The sequence below is a fragment of the Abramis brama genome (genome assembly GCF_963993115.1).
Source record: "Abramis brama genome assembly, chromosome: 13".
NCBI lineage: Eukaryota > Metazoa > Chordata > Actinopteri > Cypriniformes > Leuciscidae > Abramis > Abramis brama.
Window position 1 is genome coordinate 4,367,882 of NC_139975.1, and position 19,440 is coordinate 4,387,321.

At 38.7% G+C, this 19,440-nt stretch overlaps 2 protein-coding genes across 2 annotated transcripts in view; one reads left to right on the top strand and one right to left on the bottom strand.

Annotated features, from left to right (window-relative positions):
• Positions 1 to 38: 38 nt before the first annotated feature.
• LOC311095140 (uncharacterized protein) lies at positions 39 to 18,348 on the bottom strand. The gene is made up of 12 exons (XM_084133504.1): positions 17,806 to 18,348; positions 16,162 to 16,339; positions 14,907 to 15,062; positions 11,397 to 11,533; positions 10,839 to 10,996; positions 9,845 to 10,039; positions 6,150 to 6,239; positions 5,839 to 5,928; positions 3,481 to 3,603; positions 2,825 to 2,956; positions 565 to 681; positions 39 to 295 (listed from the first exon to the last, which is right to left on the bottom strand). The coding sequence occupies exons 1-12, from the start codon at positions 17,813 to 17,815 to the stop codon at positions 185 to 187; spliced, it is 1,497 nt and encodes a 498-aa protein (XP_083989630.1). The 5' UTR covers positions 17,816 to 18,348; the 3' UTR covers positions 39 to 184.
• kcnip1a (Kv channel interacting protein 1 a) overlaps positions 16,183 to 19,440 on the top strand; it is a 101,326-nt gene continuing 98,068 nt past the window's right edge. The window contains exon 1 of the mRNA XM_084133508.1: positions 16,183 to 16,356. The gene's annotated coding sequence lies outside the window, so the exon portion shown is untranslated. The remainder of the gene's footprint in view (positions 16,357 to 19,440) is intronic.

The following is a 19,440-nucleotide window of genomic DNA, read 5'->3' on the forward strand; positions in this document are numbered from 1 at the left end:
GTCAATTCAAATAAAAAAAGATTAAAGAAAAAAAAGAGTAAAGAAAAGTGGTATTTTATTCAGTTTTGCTGCATAAGAGTATGTTAGTCTTGCAACACTGTTGTGCAATTCACAGAATTAACAGTGAGTTTAATCTGAAAAATAGTGATTCTGATTTGATGATTAGTTGGATTCCTCGTCTCTCTCAGTCTTTGGTGGCGTAGAAAAGCCCCCAGCGTTGGTCTCCGGTCTCACAGCGCTGCAGTTTTTCTGTCCATCCCTTCACAATGGCATCATAGTCGTCCTTAGAGAACTCCTGTGGAGGAGACAGCGATCACAAGAGCTCTATGTGTGCATGACATTCCCAACAATATTCAGACAAACTTGCTAAACTCGTTTTTTAATGACTGTAGTTTTTATTTACAGTGATTAAAAACGAGTGAAATAAAATGGTAAAGGGGAACTAAAATATTTCCTCCAACAGTGTGCATGCAAATGTGAGGTTGTCAATGTAATGCAGACGTTGCATGAGCATATAAGTGTGTGTGTGTGTGTGTGTGTGTGTGTGTGTGTGTTTGTGTTTACCTGTATAAACTCCTCTTTCATCTCCTCGGCTCTCTGCAGTTCAGTCTTTATCACCTGAATAAATTGGTCTGTCCTGTCCTCTGCACGAACATTACTGAATCCCACCTCGCTCAGGAACTGAAAAACACACAAATACACTCAATCATAGTCATGGTGCATAAACAAGCTTTTTGTTCCTGTGCCACTGCTGCTTCAATGTATATGTAATTACTGATTATAATCAAGGTATTAATCAATATTTTTCCTTCTAAATATCAAATGAGTTGAATGACTTCTCTGGAGATTTTACTTTGTTATAGAAGTTACCAGTGTGATTACTGAAATGTGACCCTGGATCACGTCACCAGTCTCGAGTCGCACGGGTATATCTGTGGCAATAGCCAGCAATACGTTCTATGGGTCAAAATGATCGATTTTTCTTTTATGCCAAAAATCATTAGGATATTAAGTAAAGATCATGTTCCATGAAGATATTTTATAAATTTCCTACCGTAAATATATAAAACATGTATTTTTGTGAGTGAATGCAGCACAATCGCCAACATAAATGAACAACTTTAAAGGAGATTTAAAGGAGATAAAGCTCAATTAAAAAAATTGTCTGTATTTGATATCTGAATGCAGTAACAGTGTCACGGGATGCACACACAAACGGATAAGATCCAATAGCAGTTTATTTAAAGGTAATCCATAATCGTAATCCAGGCAGGCAAAAGGTCATAGTCCATACAAAGCAGTCCAACACGAGAAACAACCGGGAGCAGAACTCAGAAGTGCTGGGTGACATACAACAAGGACTCCATGACAATGACTGAAACAAACAGGGTATATACACACAGATACTACTAACAAGGTGACGGGAAACAGCTGTGTGCAATGATCAATGAGTGACAGAACAGGATGATGGGAAATGTAGTTATGAGTGAATGACACCGTTGGGGAAGAGGACCTCTAGTGGTTACCCAGGGAAACACAAACCAGACACTGTGACAAACAGTGCTTGCTTAATCAGCCCGGCTTCCAGAAATGAAATTGGGTCTTGTTTTGTGTTTGAGAAAGGTCTTCAACATGTTAAAACATATAGGGGTCATTGAAGCCAATAGTTTAAGGGACCATTTCTCAGTTAAAGCCTTACTTTCCATTTAGACTAAAGTTTCCTATCCTTGAGAGAAAGAATGCATTATCTTGATGTTTTGAGACGACTCTCCTGTTTATAGTTAGAGCCTGGCCAAATCCAACCTTGGAAAAGATGTGTGTCAGTGTGTGTGTTAGTCTTCTTGGTTACAGGTTAAGGAACCACTGGCATTATTGGAGATTGACTGAGTTGTTGTTCTGGACATGCTGGCGTCCAGTGACCCAAATCTGACACCTGCAAGGTCACGACGTGCCTAACTTCAGGGTCCGAGTGTCAGCCGCATAATCCATGGAGATATGCTTCAGTCTATCTGTGTATGTGTGGAAAATTACTATGTTTATCTTTTTCTTAGCCAATGAGAATCATTCAACCTGAAGTCAAAATGATTTGATTTTTCTTTTATGCCAAAAATCATCAGGATATTAAGTAAAGATCATGTTCCATGAAGATATTTTGTAAATTTCCTACCGTAAATATATAAAACATTTATTTTTGTGAGTGAATGCAGCACAATCGCCAACATAAATGAACAACTTTAAAGGAGATTTTCTCAATGTTTCGATTTTTGTGCACCCTCAGATTCCAGATTTTCAAATAGTCGTATCTCAACCAAATATTGTCATATCCTAACAAACCATACATCAATGAAAAGCTTATTTATTCAGCTTTCATATGATGTATAAATCTCAATTTTAGAAATTTACCCATGTGACTGGTTTTGTGGTCCATGGTCACATTTGCTAAGTCGCAAGTCGCTTTGGATAAAGGCGTCTGCTAAATGACTAAATGTAGTCTCTACCTATCATGCCTCATGAGGCCAGTAGAGTGAGGTTTACGTGCACAGCTCTTATTAGCTTGCCTCCATTACTCCCACCAACCTAAACCTCACTCCCATGCGGGTCATGGCACCAAATGTAACCCCTCCAGTTCAACTCGACCCGGCATGAGAGGCGAGCACGCTAACAAGGGGCTAGTGCGCCTCTTGAGGTCAAGCTCTTACTAGCTTGCCTTCATTACATCCAGTACTAACAGATATCATCAATGTTACATAATAGATCAATCCTAATTCCCAACATAAGCAAGCTGCTATGATAGGTCTGTACTTGTGTGTATCCCCTGTCCCACCTGTCCGTATCTCTGAGGTGTGTAGAGAATATATCCCCTCTGGTTGACGTAATCCTGAAATGCTGGAGTCCAGGGCTTCTCTCCACAGCAATAGTCACTGATCAGCAGCTTACCGCCCGGCTTCAGCCATGACTGAAAGACACATGCATACACACGTTAAAGCAATAGCTCAATCTGTTATCATGGACTCCTATGAAGATACAGGATTTGTCCATTAGAGGGCAGACCATGCACATTCAGTTTGCCTCTACTCTTATTTTGCATGTCAGCTTAATTTGCTTATATCATTGCATTTGCTTTTTTTGATACTATCCACTATAGATCAATACAAACACAAAGGCTTGTTAACCATAAGTAATGTGTCATCTCATTTGAGGCCTTAGTAAAAAATTAAGTAGGCTCAAGATGATGTTAACTGTTTAAACCACAAACACTGAACACATACACATACATATTCACCGGAACACACACAAACACCTGCTACCGACTGACAGTACATTTGCACATGCAGATGATCATTTGCATGTCCTCATACATACATACACACACAAGCATTATGCATGCACACAAACAAATATATGCTACTTCTGTAACATACGAAGTCACAGGCATGAAAACATGCACCCAAGCACCAGTTTACCTGTGTGAACACTCACGTAAAATTTTCTGAAGAGGTCAAGTTTGTCCCTGATGTGCAGAATCGTGTCTCTGCTGTAAACCACATCAAATGAGGCGTCAGGAAACCTTCTTTTTGTGGCATCCGACACCTCAAACTGCACCTGCAGAGGAAGGACATAGTTGATCTGCTATCAGGAAGTGCAGAACGAAAGCTGTCCCAGAATGCAGCTCTGTTCATTCTCAAAGCTAGACGCATTTAAAATTGAACAAAAGAAACATGTTTTAAAACAGATTTTTAAATTTCCTGCCATAATGCTAAGGTGTTGCTATGCAGTCACTAAGCTGTTCTGAGTAGTTTGATAGGCTTGCTGTGGTTGCTAGGATTTTCTGGGTGGTTGCCAGTGTGTTGTATTGCAGTTGCTCGATTGTTATAAGTGGTTGTTATGGTGTGATGGTTGGTTTCCAGGATGTTACTATGCAGTTGTTCTGAGTAGTTTTTTGCACTTTGCTGTGTAGTTACTAGGATACTCTGGGTGGTTGCTAGAGTGTTGCTATGCAGTTGCTAGGTTGTTAAAGCTGATTGCTAGGGTGTTGTGAGTGGTTGCCAGGGTTCAGTTGTGAAGCTGTTCTGAGTATTTTGTTGCCTTTGCTATGGAGTTACTAAGGTGTCCATGTGGTTATCTTGCTATGCAGTTGCTGAGCTGTTTTGAGTAGTGTGTGTGTGATTTGCTGCAAGGTTGCTAGGGTGATCTGAGTGGTTGCCAGAGTGTTGCTATGCAGTTAAGAAGCTGTTTTGAGTAGGGTTTTTTGCCTTAGCTATGTGGTTGCTAGGGTGTTGTGGGTGGTTGTCAGGGGGTTGGTAGGTTGTTATAGGTGGTTGTTATGGTGTGATGGGTGGTTTCCAGGGTGTTACTATGCAGTTGTTCTGAGTAGTTTGTTGCACTTTGCTATGTAGTTACTAGGATATTCTGGGTGGTTGCTAGGGTGTTGCTATGCAGTTGCTAGGTTGTTAAAGCTGATTACTAGGGTGTTGAGAGTGGTTGCCAGGGTTCAGTTGTGAAGCTGTTCTGAGTATTTTGTTGCCTTTGCTATGCAGTTGCTAAGGTGTCCATGTGATTATCTTGCTATGCAGTTGCTGAACTGTTTTGAGTAGTGTGTGTGATTTGCTGCAAGGTTGCTAGGGTGATCTGAGTGGTTGCCAGAGTGTTGCTATGCAGTTAATGAGCTGTTTTGAGTAGGGTTTTTTGCTTTAGCTATGTGGTTGCTAGGGTGTTGTGGGTGGTTGCCAGGGTGTCGCTATGCAGTTGTGAAGCTGTTCTTGGTAGTTTTTTGCCTTTGCTATGTGGTTGCTAGGGTGTTATGGGCGGTTGCCAGAGTGTTGCTATGCATTGGGTAAAAAACTCAACTTACTAATGGGAGTTTCTCTGTGACGGCTCTCTCCATGGCGATCTCCACCATGTTTGTCCTACTGTTAGTTTAACTGCTTCTATTGTTCTCATTTGTAAGTCGCTTTGGATAAAGGCGTCTGCTAAATGAATAAATGTAAATGTGTTGTCTATATATCTGTTTCTAGCTGACGAGTTAAGGCTACAGGGGTCCAACTATACGTGACTTCACCTGATTTACATAATTACAGTACCTCTTTCATGTGTATTCCTCTAGAAACTAAAGTGAATAGTATCTGTACTTCTTCCTGAGGAGGGAATGTATTATCAGTATGTTTTGGTGGTTTGTCCTGATGATAGCTAGCTCAGGCTCTCTTCAACCTTGGAGAAACTGCGATTCCCTAGTGATTTTGTGTGTGTGCGTTGGATGTTCTGTGCAGGTCTTGTATACAGTAGGAGCTATGGGACACTTCGGCATGCAAAAACAGACCCGAATACGCCTTTCTCCAACCTCGGAGGTCACCGCAGACCTAAATCTAGGAATCGTGCGACAACTATCTTGACTAATGGTGACATACTCTCCTGTCTATCCATGTGTGGAAATTTGCTTAGACTATATGTGTTCTTAGCCAATCAGAAACTGCAACCTGAAGCAAGGACGTAGCTTAGGCCTTGGTGAAGGGTATAACTGCTGTGATCTTTGTAACTGTAAGCGGGGCGGCCTATGAACTCCTGTGTGAGTCTTGAAGCTGACTTCTGCTGATGAAACTGCAAACTATCTTCAGTAAAACTTTTCTTCAATTTATTATAATTCTGACTCCGGGTCTTCTTTAAAACATTTGGTCCTTGGGTCCTAAGGTGGTTGCTAGGGTGTTGTGGGTGGTTGCCAGGGTGTCGCTATGCAGTTGTGAAGCTGTTCTTGGTAGTTTTTTGCCTTTGCTATGTGGTTGCTAGGGTGCTATGGGCGGTTGCCAGAGTGTTGCTATGCATTGGGTAAAAAACTCAACTTACTAATGGGAGTTTCTCTGTGACGGCTCTCTCCATGGCGATCTCCACCATGTTTGAGGAAAGGTCCATCCCCAGAACCTCCGCTCCAAAGGTCTATCATTAAAATGGATAGTCAGTAATTAATCGTGTCACGGTAATCAGAAACAGCAGCTGTGAATGATCATGTGCAAGTAGCACAAATGAGTAATTTGTGTTTGATAACATTTACGTTTCTAGAAAGTTTAAAGGTCCCGAGGAAAGTGGACTGTTTCAACGAGCATGAAACACGATCTGTGGCAACACATAAACCCATCACATGTCAACCTTTGGCTCACCTTGGCCATGTAGAAATCTCCACCTCCAATCCCACAGCCGACATCTAGAACCTTCTGTTCTGCGGCCAAGTTCAGCATATCAACAAACTCCTGATGGGTTACAGATTAATATGTCAAAGATATCAACAGAAAAACAAACCGTTAATTATTCACTAAATGATGAGATAACACTGAGAATGCAGTAGTTCTCCACTAATATCCAAAGGAAAATTTAGGTTGGTATCACTGATCTAGAGTGGCTATGGAAGTTTAGTTACTCTTTCCGAAAATGATATAGTTGCTCCAGTAGGTGGCGACAAGTGACCATATTGTGTGTGAGTCGATTATCAATTCATTCAAACTATTTGTTCAAAAACGCTCATTCATTCATTCGGGTTGACTATGTAAGAACGAGTCCTTGAATCATTTATTTTACAGAGTCGTTTAAAAGCGCTGATTCATTCAGGAATGAAACAAGTGGTTGTTTTAAAGAACGAGTCACTGAATCATTCATTTATCCGCAATTCGTTAGAAAACACAGATTCATTTAGGAAGGAAACCAGTGGCTGTCTAAATTATTCATTGAATCATTCATTCAACTGAGTAGTTCAAAACAAAGATTCATTTAGGCGGTTGGCTGCGTCCGAAATCGTATACTCTCTTGAGTAGGTACTTATTTGATCAAATAATTACTCCACGACCACTAAAAAAGTATATTCTACATTATAGTATTGAAGGGGGTGGATTGGAATCCACTGCTGCTTCAATGTATATGTAATGAGTGATTAATAATCAAGGATAAGCATTTCTACATAAGTCATTTCTATATGCAATGAGTGATTCAAATATACTTTTAATCATATGTTTGCTGTGAGTGTTAACCAGCTGCTTTTAGGTACATTCTAATGTGACCCTCAACATGTCCCATTCTATTCTATTCTATTCTATTCTATTCTATTCTATTCTATTCTATTCTATTCTAGATATAAAAAATAAATAAAAAAAATGAACATGTACTGCGTTAGATTAAACTGAGAAGGGCCATAGCACTTGCATATTGTTTGTCCTACTGTTAGTTTAACTGCTTCTATTGTTCTCATTTGTAAGTCGCTTTGGATAAAGGCGTCTGCTAAATGAATAAATGTAAATGTGTTGTCTATATATCTGTTTCTAGCTGACGAGTTAAGGTTACAGGGGTCCAACTATACGTGACTTCACCTGATTTACAGAATTACAGTACTTCTTTCATGTGTATTCCTCTAGAAACTAAAGTGAATAGTATCTGTACTTCTTCCTGAGGAGGGAATGTATTATCAGTATGTTTTGGTGTTTTGTCCTGATGATAGCTAGTTCAGGCTCTCTTCAACCTTGGAGAAACTGCGATTCCCTAGTGATTTTGTGTGTGTGCCTTGGATGTTCTGTGCAGGTTTTGTATACAGTAGGAGCTATGGGACACTTCGGCATGCAAAACAGACCCGAATACGCCTTTCTCCAACCTCGGAGGTCACCGCAGACCTAAATCTAGGAATCGTGCGACAACTATCTTGACTAATGGTGACATACTCTCCTGTCTATCCATGTGTGGAAATTTGCTTAGACTATGTGTTCTTAGCCAATCAGAAACTGCAACCTGATGCAAGGACGTAGCTTAGACCTTGGTGTAGGGAATAAATGCTTTGATCTTTGTAACTGTAAGCGGGGCGGCCTATGAACTCCTGTGTGAGTCTTGAAGCTGACTTCTGCTGATGAAACTGCAAACTATCTTCAGTAAAACTCTTCTTCAATTTATTATAATTCTGACTCCGGGTCTTCTTTAAAACATTTGGTCCTTGGGTCCTAAACTGTTAACCCCTAACAGTATGAATGTGAACTGGACACACTACATTCGCCATGTTGTCATTATCATGTGACCTACCAGTTACATCGCTTCACTGCCGAAAGTTACATAGTTGCTCCAGTAGGTGGCGACAAGTGACCGTATTATATGCGAGTCAATTATCGATTCATTCAAATTCTTTGTTCAAAAACGTTCATTCATTCATTTAGGGATGAAACAAGTGACTGCATATATGAATGAGTCCTTGAATCATTTATTTTATAGATTCATTTAAAAACGCTGATTCATTCAGGAACGAAACAAGTTGCTGTTTTAATAAATAAGTCATTGAATCATTAATTTATCCGCAATTCGTTAAAAAACACAGATTCATTTAGGAAGGAAACAAGCGTCTGGCTGTCTTAATTATTCATTGAATCATTCATTCAACCGAGTAGTTCAAAACAAAGATTCATTTAGGCGGTTGGCTGCGTCCAAAATCGTATACTCTCTTGAGTAGGTACTTATTTGATCAAGTAATTACTTCACAACCGCTAAAAAAGTATGTTCTACATTATAGTATGAATGTAGACTGGACATACTACATTCGCCATGTTGTCATTATCATTTGACCTACCAGAGTCAGTTACGTTGCTTCACTGCCGAAAGTTATATAGTTGCTCCAGAAGGTGGCGACAAGTGACCGTATTGTATGTGAGTCAATTATCGATTCATTCAAACTATTTGTTCAAACACGTCCATTTATTCATTTGGGGATGAAACAAGTGACTGCATATATGAACGAGTCCTTGAATCATTTATTTTACAGATTCATTTAAAAACGCGGATTCATTCAGGAACGAAACAAATGTCTGTTTTAACGAACGAGTCAATGAATCATTAATTTATCCGCAATTCGTTAAAAATCACAGATTCATTTAGGAAGGAAACAAGCGTCTGGCTGTCTTAATTATTCATTGAATCATTCATTCAACCGAGTAGTTCAAAACAAAGATTCATTCAGGCGGTTGGCTGCGTCCGAAATCGTATACTCTCTTGAGTAGGTACTTATTTTGAATAAGTTATCACTTCACTATCGATAAAAAAGTATGTTATGTATAGTATGAGTGTGTGTAGTATGAATGTAATTTGGAGCGACTACATTCGCCATGTTTCATTATCATGTGACCTACCAGCATCAATTACGTTGCTTCACTGCCAAAAGTTACATAGTTGCTCCAGTAGGTGGTGACAAATTAATGTATTGAATGTGAATCAATTATTGATTCATGTGTGTGTGTGTGTCTGCATTCACATTGTTGTTCTAATCATGTGACCTACCAGCGTCAGTTGCGTGGATTCTCATTCCGAAAGTTACACAGTTGCTCCAGTAGGTGGCGACGAGTGACTGTATTGTGTGTGAGTCAATTACTACAAGTCCTCTCCGGTGTTCTCATGGGATGGTAAAGTGTCCATCACATGCACACTTCAGAATCTCAGTGGAAGTAGTAGGTCATCCGGGGACTTTTTACCTACTCTTTTATGAGTACTATTAGACATACTTTTGTCACATACTGTGTTTCGCCTACTTGGAAGTATGTGATTTTCGATGCAGCCACAGTCAGTGCATGATTCGATCACCTGATTTGTTAAAAAATTCCTATTCCTTCATGAATGAAACCGTATGAATGAGTCGTTGAATCATTCATTAAACAGTTTGTTGAAAATGAATCATTCAGGAACAAATGTTGCTCGGTGTTACAGTGGCTTTTTTGTTGGCAGAACAAAAGCCAACAAACAAAGTAAGTGGCAATATTGTATCAAAAATAAACGTTACATCTTGCTGAACTGTATGTATGAATTTTATTATCTTCCCATGACTCTTTAGATGATGTATGACCTTGGTGGTGCTGAGTCCGCCTGTGCTGACGAACCCAGAGCCGAACATCTTCTCGTAACGCAGTATTCCTCGTCTGGTGTACTGCTGGTTATCCAGGAACTGCTGGAACGTGGAAAAGCCGCCCTGGTGCTGATCTACCGCATCACGACGGGCTTTCTGCATGAGCCAGCACAACTGGTTCTGGTTCTTCTTCATCTGTAACAAAAACAAGGAAGTTTGGTAACACTTTATTTTACAGTGTCCTTGTTACATATATTACATGTACTTACCATAGCAATAACAGATGCATAATTACATGCATCTAACCCTCAACCAAACCCTAATCCTACCCTAACCCTATAGACCTTATGCGCCAGAGAAACGAGGGCGCCGCCATCTTTAGAATATTGTCTTTTAACTTCCGTTTTTGCGGTCGTTCTGTATATTTCTATGGCATTGCTGTCCAGGAGTAATTCGCTTTTGAAGTGGATTTACTTAATGTAAAGTTAACGAAAGTTATCATGAGAACTGTAATGTTTAAAGCAGATGACTTAAAGGAACTGTATGTAAGATTGTGTCCAAAACTGGTACTGCAATCACTTTCAAATTACTGTAGAGCGGTGTATTGAAATGAACATGATTTCTTAATGTCTAGTGATATATCAGGGCCCTTTTATGATAAATTGAAATACATTTCTTACATACGGTTTCTTTAACAAATGTCAGTCGACCGACGTGAAGATTTTAAAACGAAATTCATTAATAAACACACAAAATCGCTGTGAAAATACAGACCGGAAGTCAAAAGACAACGAGCGCAGCGCTGAAAAGGGGCGGGGCTACATAAGGTCTATAGTAAGTACATGTAGTTAATTAATATTACTCAGTACTTAAATATATAATTACACTGTAACATTGACACCTTAAAATAAAGTGTAACCGGAAGTTTCATTTCAGTTTTTTTTTTATACAGAGTTTTGATTACAGTTTGGCGATGATTGACTGACTGGTTTACCTTCACATAGGTCTGAACTGTTTTGCTGAGCACCATGTCAAAGCCGTAGTATTTCTTTTCCGTCTTCTCTGATTCGTCCAGCAGCACTGACGTCATCAGATGGTTATACTGAGCAGGACTTCTGTAGTGCGTGGGGTTAAAATCTCGCTTGCTGTCACCTGTGAAGGTCAAGGCAAACATTTACACCTGTAGAAATACTCAAACTTCTAGAAATATTAAAACCAATAATGAAAGTGATTAATAAATGCATGCTATTCCAAAGAAATATGTTCATCCTCATAATCTTTTATCAAAAAGCAATTATTTCACCATACAATCAGTTTCCGATTGATAAAATCACGTCCTGCCCTATATTTTATCCCTGTTTCAGTCTCCAATAATGATAATATAGTGTTTATATCAATGGCTATATAAATAATATGGTTTATTTGCGTAACTATAGGTTTCAGGAATATAGAGTTGTACCATTATTCAGATTTTTTTTTCCACATTATAATAGAGAATAAATTTCACATCATTGCCATGTAGTGTCAAACTACAGGACATTGTTCCTCTAACCTGATTGGTGGAAGCAGGACTCTCTGAAGAACAGGTAGCCGCCTGGGCGGAGCCACCTGAGTAACTTCTCAACCAATGACTTCAGCTCCTGATCACTCAGATACATCAACAGCCAATTGGAGAACACCAGGTCAAAACTGAAACAGAAAATGTGTGTGTGTGAGAGAGAGAGAGAGAGAGAGAGATGAAGTGATGAATGAAGACTTCAGCTTGTTTGGTCCGCGGTTGTGATGGGTCTACTCTGATCTGATTGGTCAGATGGCCCAGTATGTTGTGATTGGTCTACTCTGATCTGATTGGTCAAATGGCCCAGTCTGTTGTGATTGGTCTATTCTGATCTGATTGGTCAAATGGCCCAGTATGTTGTGATTGGTCTACTCTGATCTGATTGGTCAAATGGCCCAGTATGTTGTGATTGGTCTACTCTGATCTGATTGGTCAAATGGCCCAGTATGTTGTGATTGGTCTACTCTGATCTGATAGGTCAAATGGCCCAGTATGTTGTGATTGGTCTACTCTGATCTGATTGGTCAAATGGCCCAGTCTGTTGTGATTGGTCTACTCTGATCTGATTGGTCAAATGGCCCAGTCTGTTGTGATTGGTCTACTCTGATTTGATTGGTCAAATGGCCCAGTCTGTTGTGATTGGTCTACTCTGATCTGATTGGTCAAATGGCCCAGTCTGTTGTGATTGGTCTACTCTGATCTGATTGGTCAAATGGCCCAGTCTGTTGTGATTGGTCTACTCTGATTTGATTGGTCAAATGGCCCAGTCTGTTGTGATTGGTCTACTCTGATCTGATTGGTCAGATGGCCCAGTCTGTTGAGATTGGTCTACTTTGATTTGATTGGTCAAATGGCCCAGTCTGTTGTGATTGGTCTACTCTGATCTGATTGGTCAGATGGCCCAGTCTGTTGAGATTGGTCTACTCTGATCTGATTGGTCAGATGGCCCAGTCTGTTGAGATTGGTCTACTTTGATTTGATTGGTCAAATAGCCCAGTCTGTTGTGATTGGTCTACTCTGATCTGATTGGTCAGATGGCCCAGTCTGTTGAGATTGGTCTACTCTGATCTGATTGGTCAAATGGCCCAGTCTGTTGTGATTGGTCTACTCTGATTTGATTGGTCAAATGGCCCAGTCTGTTGTGACTGGTCTACTCTGATCTGATTGGTCAAATGGCCCAGTCTATTGTGATTGGTCTACTCTGATTTGATTGGTCAAATGGCCCAGTCTGTTGTGAATGGTCTACTCTGATCTGATTGGTCAAATGGCCCAGTCTGTTGTGATTGGTCTACTCTGATTTGATTGGTCAAATGGCCCAGTCTGTTGTGATTGGTCTACTCTGATTTGATTGGTCAAATGGCCCAGTCTGTTGTGACTGGTCTACTCTGATCTGATTGGTCAAATGGCCCAGTCTATTGTGATTGGTCTACTCTGATTTGATTGGTCAAATGGCCCAGCCTGTTGTGAATGGTCTACTCTGATCTGATTGGTCAAATGGCCCAGTATGTTGTGATTGGTCTACTCTGATCTGATTGGTCAGATGGCCCAGTCTGTTGAGATTGGTCTACTTTGATTTGATTGGTCAAATGGCCCAGTCTGTTGTGATTGGTCTACTCTGATCTGATTGGTCAGATGGCCCAGTCTGTTGAGATTGGTCTACTCTGATCTGATTGGTCAAATGGCCCAGTCTGTTGTGATTGGTCTACTCTGATTTGATTGGTCAAATGGCCCAGTCTGTTGTGACTGGTCTACTCTGATCTGATTGGTCAAATGGCCCAGTCTATTGTGATTGGTCTACTCTGATTTGATTGGTCAAATGGCCCAGTCTGTTGTGAATGGTCTACTCTGATCTGATTGGTCAAATGGCCCAGTCTGTTGTGATTGGTCTACTCTGATTTGATTGGTCAAATGGCCCAGTCTGTTGTGATTGGTCTACTCTGATTTGATTGGTCAAATGGCCCAGTCTGTTGTGACTGGTCTACTCTGATCTGATTGGTCAAATGGCCCAGTCTGTTGTGACTGGTCTACTCTGATTTGATTGGTCAAATGGCCCAGTCTATTGTGATTGGTCTACTCTGATTTGATTGGTCAAATGGCCCAGTCTGTTGTGAATGGTCTACTCTGATCTGATTGGTCAAATGGCCCAGTATGTTGTGATTGGTCTACTCTGATCTGATTGGTCAGATGGCCCAGTCTGTTGAGATTGGTCTACTTTGATTTGATTGGTCAAATGGCCCAGTCTGTTGTGATTGGTCTACTCTGATCTGATTGGTCAGATGGCCCAGTCTGTTGAGATTGGTCTACTTTGATTTGATTGGTCAAATGGCCCAGTCTGTTGTGATTGGTCTACTCTGATCTGATTGGTCAGATGGCCCAGTCTGTTGAGATTGGTCTACTCTGATCTGATTGGTCAAATGGCCCAGTCTGTTGTGATTGGTCTACTCTGATTTGATTGGTCAAATGGCCCAGTCTGTTGTGACTGGTCTACTCTGATCTGATTGGTCAAATGGCCCAGTCTATTGTGATTGGTCTACTCTGATTTGATTGGTCAAATGGCCCAGTCTGTTGTGATTGGTCTACTCTGATTTGATTGGTCAAATGGCCCAGTCTGTTGTGATTGGTCTACTCTGATTTGATTGGTCAAATGGCCCAGTCTGTTGTGATTGGTCTACTCTGATTTGATTGGTCAAATGGCCCAGTCTGTTGTGACTGGTCTACTCTGATCTGATTGGTCAAATGGCCCAGTCTATTGTGATTGGTCTACTCTGATCTGATTGGTCAGATGGCCCAGTCTGTTGAGATTGGTCTACTTTGATTTGATTGGTCAAATGGCCCAGTCTGTTGTGATTGGTCTACTCTGATCTGATTGGTCAGATGGCCCAGTCTGTTGAGATTGGTCTACTTTGATTTGATTGGTCAAATGGCCCAGTCTGTTGTGATTGGTTCACCGCTTACAGCGCGAAGTCTGTAATACGTTTTTCTCTTTCTCTTTTAAAGGTTTTGGTAAAGTTTAAACTTTTTAAACAATTTTTTTCCCCCGTCAACAATATTGCAAGTTGATAGTCATGGTTAGTGTTTAATGATGTCGGTGTCATCTCGTCATTGTCTTGTCTAATGGAAAAAAAGGTTGTTAACAAACTTTTTTTGGTAACACTTTATTTTACAGTGTCTTTGTTACATATGTTACATATGTTACATTACCATAGTAATAACAGTAAATTATGCATAATTACATGCAATTAACCCTCAACCAAATCCTAATCCTACACTAACCCTATTGTAACATGTAGTTAATTAATATTACTCAGTACTTAAATATATAATTACACTGTAACAATGATACCTTAAAATAAAGTGTAACCCTTTTTTTTGTCATAGTTTTCGTGAACGAAATTAATCTCTCTCTCTCTCTCTCTCTCTCTCTCTCTCTCTCTCTCTCTCTCTCTTTAGCAGTGTTTAGGAGGCTGAATATATTCATGTTTTGCTGAAGTGTTTTTCTCTCACCTGTGTTTAGGGAAGTCCAGCTTTGTGACGTCGGCTTGGATGAACTCAGCGTTGCCCAGGTGACTGTTTTCCTCTCTATTCTTTTCCACAAACTTCTCCATGAAGTCCACAGCGGTCACGTGATGGGCCTTCCCAATGAGGTGACGCGTGTACCGGCTAAAAAGAGTAAAGGTCATGATAACAATGGAGCAAATAAAGCGTGCTTAAAAGCTCAGTACTGGCCAAGGAACAGATCAACACAAGATTTGACCTCACAATTTAAATTTTTAAATAAACATCAGATTTCCATCATAAAATGTTATTGCCGCATATAATTGTACACTGGAAAAAATAATTTTTCGAATATATTTTACAGGAAAGCATCATTTCAGTTTTTTTACTTCAAAATTTCACATTTAATTACATGTGTTACTTGCTGAAGTGACTTACTTTTTTGAGCAAAAATAGTTTTACACCAATTTTATTACAGTGTATACTTGTACATACATTGGCTCTGTGACAAATTGCTTTTCAATTTCCTCGTTGTAAATTAAATAACTAAATGATGTAAATAATTCCACACATATGATGACCTCAAATAACAAAGAAATCAGATGGAATTTTAAGAGTCTATTTTGGTTTAAAATTAAATATGTTATTAAACATGTTATTCATCTCAATATTAAAATAAAATTTATTTATTTATTTTTAAGAAATGTTACATTGTGATTTTTTTTATAAAATGCAATTTCCCTCATTCCTGGAAAGGAATTATGTGATAAATTATGATAAAAATGATATCTTTTTTTGTAAATACATCTTAGATATCTTGTAAATATTAAGTATAATAGTTAATAAGTTTTGGTCATCATGTTTGTTTTTGTTGTACTGTAGTTTTTGAATCTCATGAGAATAACCACTGCATTGAGAATGTTTATACAAAAATATGACGCAGCACAATTGGTTTCAACATTGATAATAATCTGAAATTTTTCATGAGCAGCAAATCAGCATATAATAATGATTTCTGAAGGATCATGTGATATACCTTTGATAAATTGTATAAGGTATTTGTTGCATTGAAAATATTTAGAAAAAATAAACAAGTAAAACATCACAGGAATTATAATTTGTGGGGAAAATGTGCCGAAAATAATGTTACAATGCAAAAACGTTTTCTATATGCAAAAGATCATTTCCTATGCTTTTTATGTCAGGGTGACATATGATTCTGGGCGTGTTCGTACAGTTGGTCTAATCGAATGTGATCACTGACCCAATTCCAGCACCAAGCTCCAGCACATCAGAGCCAGCCAGACTAGGGAGCATGGAGAGGATCTCCGGCAGCTCGTGTTGGGTCAGTTCCTGCGCGTTCGTATCCAGCATCATCTCCTCCACTGTTGCCATCTTCGAATGTTCCTTCCAGAACTCCATCATCGTGTTCCTCTCAGTTTCTATGGAGGCAAACCAGGTACACTGTAAACAATTATTGTTGGTTTAACTTAAAAAAGTAAGTTACCTGGTTGCCTTACAATTTTGAGTTCATTGAAATATTTGAGTAGATACAATGAAGGAAATTGGTTTAATTAATAGAAACTCAAAATATTATGCTATGAACCACATTAATTATCTAAGTTGATTTGACAAATGATAAAAAGTTGTGATAACAAATCATGAAAATATATTTTTTTACAGTGTAGGGATGCTGAGGATGTTTCGATTGATTTTCTATTCATGCTTATACCTTTACAAAAATTGACTATAGTAATTATGCAGATCGTCAATGCATATTTGTAGTGAAGTTTGAGTAAATTATGTATTAAACAAGTGTTAAATGTAAAACTTGCACTAATTTTTTTTTTTTACGATTTACACATTTCCATTAATAATAAAATTCCATCAAATTGAGTTGAATAATCCTTGCATATTTTGATTGAAATATTGAATAAGGTTTATTCAATTCAATGTGATGGAATTTTACTATTAATTGAAATTCGTCAATCTTAAAAAAGATTAAAAACTCTCTGGCCACCCTGCCCTCTCACTGTAAATCAAAAATGACATGATCAGTAAGTTATGACAACATATACTTCAACTCATCAAAATAAGTTAAGCCATTTCAAACTTTATTTAAGCTATACAAGATTCCGCACATGTTTTTAAGTCAGTTTACTGTAATTTAAGTTGAGGGTATGCCAAGTTGATTGAACTTAAAAAATTGAGGCAGCAAGTTTTTTTTACAGACCATTGGTCATAAAAATGGGTCGACCCCTACATTCTCCAAAAAAAAGGTACAAAAGCTGTCACTGATCAAAAGATACAACTTTGTACCTAATTTACTCCAAAAGGGTGCGTATTAGTATCTACAAAATGTACATATCAATACCTAAATGGTTAATATTTGTACCTTTTAAAGGGGTAGCATCCCTGTGAGAGCTTTTGTACGTTTTTTTCTTTTCTTCTGAGAGTGAAATAGTTTGCAAATTGTAACTATACAATTAATTAAATTCCAAAAATGATGTCATGGTCAAAGCATTCATTTAAAGTCCTATAAGACTAAATTGAGAAATGTCTGAAAACAGAGATGAGATCATGTTTAAAATGCCCCAAAAAGGTACAAAAGCTGTCACTGTGGCGGTACCTTTTCAAAAGGTACACTTTTGTATCTAAAGAGTACATATTAGTCCCTTAAAGGTACATATTGGTACCAAAAGTGTACATATTAGTTCCAAAAGTGTACATATTAGTACCTAAATGGTACATTTTAGAACCTTTTTGAAGGGTACTGTCCCAGTGACAGCTTTTGTACCTTTTTTTCTGAGAGTGCATAAGTTTAATTTCATCACCTCATTCAAGCAATATATGTGTAAAAGACAGAATTATTGACATTGGATAAAAGTTCCATGGGTGTTTGTCTTACCTTGGTCCATGATCAGTGAAATAAAATACAATATAATTAGAAAATGTGTATATACAGATATAAATCAAACTCTTGACACCAGAAAAAATGTGTTGAGCCTGCCTCTAAACACTCATGCGCGCTGTCCTGTCCGAGTGTGTGTGGCTCAGGACTCATAAACCCGCTGACCACTATAGGGCGAGGGGTGGAGACACAAGCGTGAATAATAATGTTAATGAAATCCGGAGGGATAATGTTGGAACGGGATTTCCCAACTCAGTTTTACACCTTACGTCCGAACTGGATGCGCGTTCACCCATGAACGTACTGTATGGAGAGGGAGGTGTCAGAGCTGAATGAGACCATATCCTTACACTTTCTGATTGGAGAAATGGAGAAGATCCCCCTCCTCGAACACCGCCAGCTACACGGACTGAAAAAAACTAACGGTGACGCGGAATTGTTATAAAACAAGCTGAAAACGGAACGCAATAATCAAAGCTGTGCACGAGCACCGGCTTCTGCTGGGAAAGTGCTGACGCGTCTCCATGCGCGCTCCTGACAGGAATGCGCGCTATTGCGCAATATTGCCTCATGCATTCTGGCCCAAAACTGCTGGAAAGAAGCCAGCAGTCAATATGATAATTCATATGTTAATTCAATCACTTAATGCGCTGTTTGGGATTGTCTTCACGCTGTAGACTGTAATGGGTTGTTATTGTGTTGGGTTGTTTTGTATTTTATGTTAAATGTTGGAAAAAATAAATAAATTTAAAATTTCGTTTAGCAGAAAAAGATTCCACAAATTGCTATGTATGCAATTAAAGCTGAAAACTATAGAGAAGAAGGGGAATGTGTCACTCTACTCCATGAGTTCAACAATTGGGCAACTTTTTTAAACTGGCCCATATACCTGTAATTCACCCTATTTCTCAGGATATTTTTATTTGTAACATTTTATTTCTGGCTATATTAAAAAAAGGACAAATAAATAAATAAATAAATAAATAAACAACAACACTAGAGCCATATTAAATCAAATGAGCAGCTGTTGAACATTACCATAGATGTGTCAAGCTGTTGTGAGTAGCAGAAATCATTATTATAGGCCTAATATTATAATAAAGGGGAGAGTGGGGCTGGTTGGGTCAAGGGTTGTTTGGCACGTTAAATTTCAGTACACTAGAGGGCACTGGCACAAAACTCTGTCATTAAAATGACTGCCCTCTTGACCTGAACACACCAATTTACTAAAATCATCTAACAGTCACTAACTGTTGAGGTGAGGACAACTTTTCTATTTTACAGTGTAAAACAAAACAGAAAACAAACACTAAATAGATTTATTTAGAACTATGATAGATATAGATATATAAAATGTAAGTTTCAGTTAATAGAGATAGGATCAGCTATATTTTGATATGAAATTTAAAAGTCTGATGAGTGATGCTATGTGGCTAACATCATTTCAGTAAAGAAGCGTGTCCTAACATGTGTGACAGATGTGCCAACCAACCCCAGTATAGCCATTTGGTTATAATGTATTAATTTATACATTTTACGTATGTTAAAACAATGAATATTATATAATATAATATATGTATGCATATAATTATATATATGTGACCCTGGATCACAAAACCAGTCATAAGTCGC